General features: G+C 37.9%; 1 protein-coding gene across 1 annotated transcript in view; it reads left to right on the plus strand.

Annotated features, from left to right (window-relative positions):
* ABCA13 (ATP binding cassette subfamily A member 13) overlaps positions 1-8,632 on the plus strand; it is a 513,785-nt gene that overhangs the window by 122,695 nt on the left and 382,458 nt on the right. The window contains exon 19 of the mRNA XM_069084494.1: positions 3,489-3,595. Within this exon, the coding sequence (XP_068940595.1) occupies positions 3,489-3,595 (107 nt within the window). The remainder of the gene's footprint in view (positions 1-3,488; positions 3,596-8,632) is intronic.

Consider the following 8,632-nt stretch of genomic DNA (forward strand, 5'->3'; position numbering starts at 1 on the left):
TCTTTCTCTCTCTCTTTCTTTCTTTCTTTCTTTCTTTCTTTCTTTCTTTCTTTCTTTCTTTCTTTCTTTCTTTCTTTCTTTCTTTCTTTCTTTCTTTCTTTCTTTCTTTCTTTCTTTCTTTCCTTCCTTTCCTTCCTTCCTTCCTTCCTTCCTTCCTTCCTTCCTTCCTTCCTTCCTTCCTTCCTTCCTTCCTTCCTTCCTTCCTTCCTTCCTTCCTTCTGGCAATTGGGGTTAAGTGACTTGCCCAAGGTCACATGGCTAGCTTTGTGTTAAGTGTCTGAGACCAGATGTGAACTCAGGTCCTCCTGACTTCAGGGCCGGTGCTCTATTCACTGTGCCACTTAGCTACCCCCCCCCCAGTGCTCTTTCCACCACAATATGGTATTCCTCAACATTGATGAATGACATGCCTGCTTAGATTCACCACAGCAGAAGTTTATTAAACTATTTATGACCCTTTAAATCATTTGATGTTCCTCCATTTCTTGACTTTCTTCCATTAAGAAATTATGAATGTTCCACATCTTCCCTCCTATTTTTAGGGTCTTTATCAAGAGGAAATAAAAGGTAATTAGCTTGTAGGCCTGGGGTTTTTGGAAGCACATGGAACACCCTTGCTGGACTATGAGATCATCTTTTATTTGTTAAGGATGGATTCCTCCCTTTGAAGAGATATCTCCCAACTTCCCAAAGCATTCCACTTTTTCTAGGGAGCAGTCAGTACCTAATTACTTTATTTTCTGCTGAAGAAATGGGATCACTAAACAATAGTTTCATTCATGTGGCATTAGGAAACTTTTTATCTTTGTCATAAATCAATACAATTCTAATTAGTTTATACCGACCTAATTTTGTTTTATTTGGAAGAACCTTGTTTATTTCACATCTCATTATTACCATAGTTCTGATACTGTGAAGCTCTAGGTAGTGAAAGGTCTAGAAGAATGTATTAATTGTTTCCTTTCCTTAAGGGAAGCTGTAGGTAAGTGAAAAGGGTAGATACTAGGCCTCAGTTTGACAAGGAAGGATTTACAGAACCCCTGTCAAGAAGAAGTACCAAAAAAATTCAGATATAGGGAAGGCAATTCTAGTAAAATTCAGAGAATTGGAATGGGGATCCCAGTCAGGGAGGTCTAGAAAGAGGCAACTAGGTGACTGGACTTGGAGTTAGAAAGACCTGAATTCAAATCCTAGCTCAGAGACTTACTAATAGTGTGGTCCTCAGTAAGTCACTTAACTTCTTGCCTAAGGTCCCTCATTTGTAAAATGATAGCACCTAGATCTCAGCATTTTTGTGAGGATCAAATGGGATAACAAATTACATATATAAAGAATTAACAAATTAATTAACAAATTAGATATGTAAAACACTTTGCAAACATAAAAGTATCATATAAATGCTAGTTATGATTAGTTACAATCAAGATGAAGAATGATGACATGTTGATGATGCTAATATTGATGATGATGATGAAAATGATGATGAAAGTAATGGAAACCAGAAGCCCAACCAAAGTGTCAGATGAGGGATGAGTCATTTGTAAGGGAATGCAGAATGTGGGCTCTGCGGTTTTAAATCAATATTACAGATTACAAAAAAGAAAACAAATACATCCCAACTGATTCATTTAAAGGATTGTTGTTTCCTTCAAAATAGTCATGCTTTGAGTCTATACAGTTATTTCAGTGATGTTCAAAGCATTTTACATTGCTCAAAGTATTTTTGGAACTTTCTGGAATTCACTTCAAAGTCTATAGCATTTTCTTTTAAACATCTGCAGTGGTATTAAGCCTTTTACCTGTGTGAGTATATTTGATTTTGGGGAATAGCCAAAAGTTATTTGAAGCCAGGTCTGGTGAATAAAATGGTGACCAAACTGAATAATATAAATTTAATTCAAAACAAGATATGATTATAAAGTTAGAAGACTGGTTTTCATAGGCATTGCCCATCCTTTCAGGTTTCTGTCCCCTAAAGGTATCTTAGAATCAGAGGGTGACAGTCTTAGAATGCAAATAGGCCTTAGAGGGTTTCTGGTCAAAGTTCTCTTTTTACAGATGAGGAAAGGGAGGCCTAGAGATGAAGTAATTTGGGAAGGTTCACACAGGAAGTAAATAGTAGAGCCAGGATTGGAAACTAGGTGTTCTGATTCCAAATCCATTGGCATTTTGGTCTTTTGTGAAATTAACACTATCTAAGAATGAGAAAGTAAATGGTAGAAAAGCAGTAATCCAAGAGAATACCCAATGGTCAATTAAAAAAGCTCACCAGTGTTAATACAGAGAACTAGGCAGGAATCTGGAAATGGAAATTAAAACAAAAAGAGATAAGGTTAATACTGAAGAGGAAAGAGAACAAGACTGTGGTAAATGAGTTCATCTCATAACTTTTCTATTTAAATTCAATTTAGTGACATTGTATTAGCCATGATCCCTTCTTCCTCTGTTATGTTAATTATTAGTCCCTGTAATCTTCCCCTTTCTAGGTCCCTTTCCTATGGAATAGAAATTCCTTGAGGAAAGGGACTGTTTCACTTTTGTCCTTGTATCCTCAGAATTTAGTATAGTTTCTGGTACAGTGTCAGTATTTGATAAAGGCTTCCTGATACATTGATATTAATTTAAATTCATTCCTGATATAGTAAACAAAAAAAGTTTATTTCACATCAAATATTTGACAAACCACAGGTTTATTCATGCAGGGTCTTGAAATTTCTTTTGCTGTTCTTTTTGATCACTTTCTTCTTGTTTACAACTTCAAAAGAGGATGAGGCAGGAGAGACCGAGAAGGCCTTTTAAGATAACAAATGATCGGTGATTTTATTCTTGTGGGCACTATTTCCAAAGACATATCACAATTCCTCTAAGCCTTTGTAGATGATATTCTTCATGAATTGCAGTGGCACAGAAGAAATCACCTAGTTGCTAATCTTCTGTGATGGGTCTCTTTCAGCCTAGATAGGATGGTTCTCAGGGAGCAGGTACAAAAATCTATCACCATGATTATTCTCAAAGCCTTTCTAGATTGGTGGGACCTGCCAGTGTTTTTTTTTTCAGCAAAGCCTATAAGAACGTAGAGTGATTTTCATGCTTCCTTGGAGTATTGACTTAGGACTTTAATTCAGGAATAGCAATACCTTGGATAAGGTAAAGATCAAGTTTAGTTATTATTTAGTTATTTTTATTATTTATTTATTTATTATTATATATTATTTCTTTTTTTTTTTGAACAAAGGTAAACACTCTTGGCTAAAATAAAGACTTGGAATTATTTATGGATTTCAGTTATATTATTCATATTCTTTGTTTTTCTGTTCCAGAAAAATGGAAAAGCCAGAGGTGGTGATCATCTATAGTGCAATTCTTTTTTGACTTAATCCTTACTATTTCTTGAAGTACTTGAAGTACTATTTTTCGAAGCTTGAGCTAAATGGACAGTATAGGTATGTTTGCCATAGCAATTAATGACTATTTTTCTTCTTTGTCAGTGTCTTGGAAATATGTCAGTTTTTCCAGAAGCACTTAAAGCCTTCTACTGCCTTAACTCTTCAGAAGGTGAAGATGACCATTTTGAATGTGTTAATCATCCTATCAGGTGGGTTATTTTAATATCAATTTTTGGATAATTTTCAAATTATCTAAATTAATTGCTGCTATGCCTTTTGTATGTTCTTTTTTTTTTTTTTGCTTTTTCTTTTGGAGGGCAGTTGGGGTTAAGTGACTTGTCCAAGGTCACATGGCTAATTTTTGGGTTAAGTGTCTGAGGCCGGATCCAAACCCAGGTCCTCCTGACTCCAGGGCCAGTGCTCTATTCACTGTGCCACCTAGCTGCACCTCTTTTGCATGTTCTTTGACTTTAAAATGGGCTGGGTGAGATATGATTTGGTCCATAGTGAATATGAATCTCTGAAATGAGCCATGTTGTAGGGGAGATGCATTGTACAGGCAGATCATAGGATCATGAGCCCTTGGATTTAGAGCTGAAAGGGAAGTTTAACGCCTTTATTTTACAAATGAGGAATTATATATATATATATATATATATGTATAGGTAGAATGTACACAGACATGTGGAGAGAGAATGAGTAAGGGACTTGTCCATGTTTATATGTATATGCATGTATGTTTGTTTGCATATTATATATACACATAAACACATGTACTCATGTATACATATATGTATACACATCAATCTATTATCTATCATCTATCTATCTATCCATCTATCTATCTATCTATCTATCTATCTACCTACCAACCTACCTACCTACCTACCTATTTATATATACTAGCAGAGCAAAAATCTAAAACCACATCCTTTGATTCCAAATCTGGATGGTGCTATTCTCCAAATCCAAACAAAGCACCATAAAATACCTTTAGCTCAAGATCACTCAAATTTTTAATAGCATCTACATGGTCAGAAGTAGTGCTACATGATTTTAAGGTTATAACAAACTGAATTCAACTTCAATTAAAATTATTGATTGGCTTAAGCTTGCTACCATATTATGTAGTGACAGTTAATTTCACATTGCATTGGACACTCCTGTTTTTACTAATTCAAATGTACTAGAGGATTAGGGTTTTACCCCACTAAAAAATTTACAGATCACACCCTAATGCTGGGGTTAGATAAAATATATCTAACCATAGATATATGGTTATATGAGCCACAGGTCAAATACCTAGGTCTACACACTTTTATTAATTAATTATTTTAAAAGAACATTATTGTAATGGAAATGAGCATTATTGGAACAATCATAATTCAATGAAGAGATGAATTTATCAAGTTAGAATGTGTAGAATAGTAATTATTCTCTCAAAGGCAATGGGACCTAGGTTGTCTTGTCTAGAACTTCCAAGGTCAGATCCTTCTGGGGAGAAGTTTCCCAGGATGTTATATTCTTTTTCTCTCACAATCAATCAATATTTATTAAACACTGACTATGTGCCAGTAATTGTACTGAAGAGAGTAGGTTGTAAAGATCTTTAGAAATTCTACAAAGTATTTATTTTTGATCCTGGTCATAATTTTCCATCAGTAAACTTTTTTTTTTTTTTGCTTTTTGGAGGCCAATTGGGGTTAAGTAACTTGCCCAAGGTTACACAGCTAGTATTTTTGTGTGGGTGTTAAGTGTCTGAGGCTGGAACGGAACTCGGGTCCTCCTGACTCCGGGGCCGACGCTCTTCTCACTGTGTCACCTAGCTGCCCCCATCAGTAAACTTTTATTAAATGCCTACTATGTGCCCAGCATTAAAAATGTTGTAGATACAAACAGAGGCAAAAGACAATCCTTGTTCACAAGGAGTTCATAATCTAATGGGGAGATAATATGCACAAATAACCTACATACAGAAAAGATTGGATATAATCAGCACTGGGAATGCACCAGCATTAAGTGGGGTTGAGGGAGGCTTCCTGTAGAATGTGGGACTTGATCTGGTATTTGAAGTACGACAAGAGGCAGAGTTGAGCAGGAAGAGAATTCCGGGCACAAGGGACAGCCAGTGAAGATGCCATCAGTCAGGAGATGAAGTATGTTTGAGGAACAGCAAGGAAGTCATTGCCATTGGTTTGAGGAGTGTGTGTGTGTGTGTGTGTGTGTGTGTGTGTGTGCGTGCGTGTGTATGCATGTGTGTATGTATGTCCGTGTGTCTATGTGTGATATAAAATGTAAGGAGACTAGAGGTGGGGGTGGGGGGTGTGCTATGGGAAGCTTCAGGATCAAAGGATCATAAGTCTAATGCTAGAGTGGATCTTAGATGTCTTCTATTCCAATCTCCCCACTTGACAGATGAAGAAATGGAGGATCAGAGGAATAAAGAGACTCTGTCAAGGTCTCAGGCAGTGAATGGCAGAGCAGGAATGTGAACTTTGGCCCTCAGACTCCAGATAAAGTGCTTTCTTCCCGTTTCAGTCCACTCTTGGGAGTTAATGAACACAAGGCATAGGAGGATTGCTTTGCTTCATGGAGGGCCTATTTGTTCCTCTACACAGAAATGTTCAGTGAGCCCACTCAGCTCTGCTTAAAGGAGGCAAATGATGGGAAGGTTGGGGTTTAGCCAGGAGTGAGACAAAGCAGGGTATTTCTCATGCCAGAATATCTCTTATCTCCCTACCTTTGCACAGGCCATTCCCCAAGCCTAGACTTCTCCCTTTGCTCACTTGGGACCCTGACCTCCCTTCAAAGCTTAACCCACACTTCCTTAAGCATTTTATGATTAGGAAGACTAGCCCCACTGGGGTGAGGACTTGCTGAGCCTTCTTCAGGGCTGCTTATCTACCTGGCATTCAGCTCTCACCTGTGGCTCCAAGAAGCTGCAGCACCCCCAACAGCTACACCCTGGCAAGCCTTATGGGCAGACAGGTCGAACCAGGTTAAGGGTAACTCAAACCCTTCAGGGAGTTAGGGGGGGTGTCTACCCCAAGCAGATGAGAACAGTTTATTCTTCTGGCCGTGAAAGTGGCTGAAGCTGGCACCTTGGGCGTCTTAGAACTTAGTCAGACATTGAAGATGCTAAGGTCAACCATTGAGTCACAGGCCATCACGAGTTGTCTTGATTTTGTCTTGCCATTGAGCTTTGTTGCCTCTGGAAGAGAGAGTGAGGCAGATAACTTTTTTTTTAGAAAGTCTCAATTACTTTATTATGAAGTATTTCACTTATGTTTGCAATATGTAAAATAGACTGTGCAATTCTGCCTCACTTAAATCCAATTCATGAATGAGACAAGACATCACCCCATGATGTCATTGGTCTGCTTTGAAAATGAAGGACAAAGTACATGATTCCCTCAGTCCTACCTCTTCCTTTCTTTGAAATCATCTTGGGCATATGTTGTAGATTGCATTTAATTTTCTTCATTTAATTAAATTGTATTTAGTTATCTGTATCTAGTAGAATGTAAGCTTCTTGAGGTTAGGGATAATCTTTTTTTTCTTTTTGCACCAACACCAAGCACTATACAACAAACATTTATTAGAACTTCTACTATGTGGGGCATCCAGGTAGCACAGCGAGTAAGAGCACTGGCCCCAGTGTCAGGATGACCTGGGGATCGAATCCGGGCTCAGACACTTAGCACCTATCCAGAAACACCTGGTTGTGTAACCTTGAGCAAGTTACTTAACACCAATTACTTAAAAAAAAAAGAAAAAAAAAACCTTCTACTATGTGAACAAAGTAGGAATCACTTACATGTTTATTGTCTGATTGCTTGTCTTTAGTGGACAGGGGTAGGATGGGCAGCTTGAGAGCCTGCCAGCTAATCAGTCAGTCAAACAACTATCATTTATCAGCTTTACCATATATATGTCAGGTACAATGCTAAGGCTGAATTCTAGGAGAGACTATTCTCCCCTCCCTTCTTCTCTTTAGTCTTTACTTCCCTATTCCTGCTCTCCCCACCAACATCACCAAATCAACCCCTAAGAATCCAGAGGTGTATACTTGTCCTGAAAAATTAAAGCTGGCACTGCTACAACATGTCACTAATAAGAAATAACTAAATTGGATAATTGAACAATAATATATAGTGTTTATTTAATGCTTTCAGGTTTAGGAGGTGATTTGAATATGTGATCTCATTTTGTTTTCACAACATTCCTGTTAGGAAAGTTCTATTATTGCCTGCATTTTATAGATGAAGAAATTAAGGATGAGATAGGTTAAATAACTTTCCCAAGGGCCCATAACTGTCAGAGGGAAAATTTGAACTCAGGACTTCCTGACTCTAAGTACCTAGCAGGCTTTAGTTGCTTCAGTGTGAGTTGCCTCATTTAACTCTTAATCTCTTCACCATCCTGGATAATTCACCAGGCAAGGGCAACATAAGGAGGACCTTGCCTTTTAACTCTTTTCTAAAATAATTCTGGGATTTGAAAAGTTAATGGAAAAAGTTGTGAGATGGCTCACTCTCTCTGAAAGGATTGAGGACACTAGAATGGAATGAATAAGAAGCACATCTCCAAATTGGTAGCCTGTAGCAGCCTAAAACAAATATTCTAGACATGAGTTAGCTATTGTTTGGGGAGAAGAGTGAGGAGAGGAGAAAGAACAGGTATCAGTATTTGTCTCATGTGGAGGAGTCAAAGGGAGCTAAGGAAGATATCCATATACCCTCAAGCATAAATATTCAAAAGGAATTGACAATCAGTTCTTATTTGATTTTTTTCCGACTATCTCCCCCTCCTTTTATATAGTTGTTAGCATTACAATAGCATTGACTTTTTTTTTTAAACAAGTAGATAGCTCTGGGTACATACAAAGGTTCCTCAACTGCTTATAGTGATGAAGAGAGAATTTATTCATTCCACTAAGGGATTGGACTAGGTGACCTTGAAGGTCTTTTTCAGCTCTATGAAACTGTAATTCTATTTCCTCAACATGCAGTTTTTCTTGCACAGAATTAATTGCTTAATATGCTGGTTAATTTTCTCTTCCTCCTCCTCCACTTTTGTGTTCCTCTCCTTCCTCTCTCCTTCCTCTTCTTCTTTCCTCCCTCCCTTCCTTCCTTCCCTCCTTCCTTCCTTCCCTCCTTCCTTCTTCCCATCTTCCCTCCCTTCCTCCCTCCCTCCCTCCCTTCCTTCCTTCCTTCCTTCCTTCCTTCCTTCCTTCCTTCCTTCCT

This window comes from Petaurus breviceps, unplaced genomic scaffold (genome assembly GCF_028583685.1).
Source record: "Petaurus breviceps papuanus isolate PSGF00001 unplaced genomic scaffold, PetGlider_PUasm1.0 174, whole genome shotgun sequence".
NCBI lineage: Eukaryota > Metazoa > Chordata > Mammalia > Diprotodontia > Petauridae > Petaurus > Petaurus breviceps.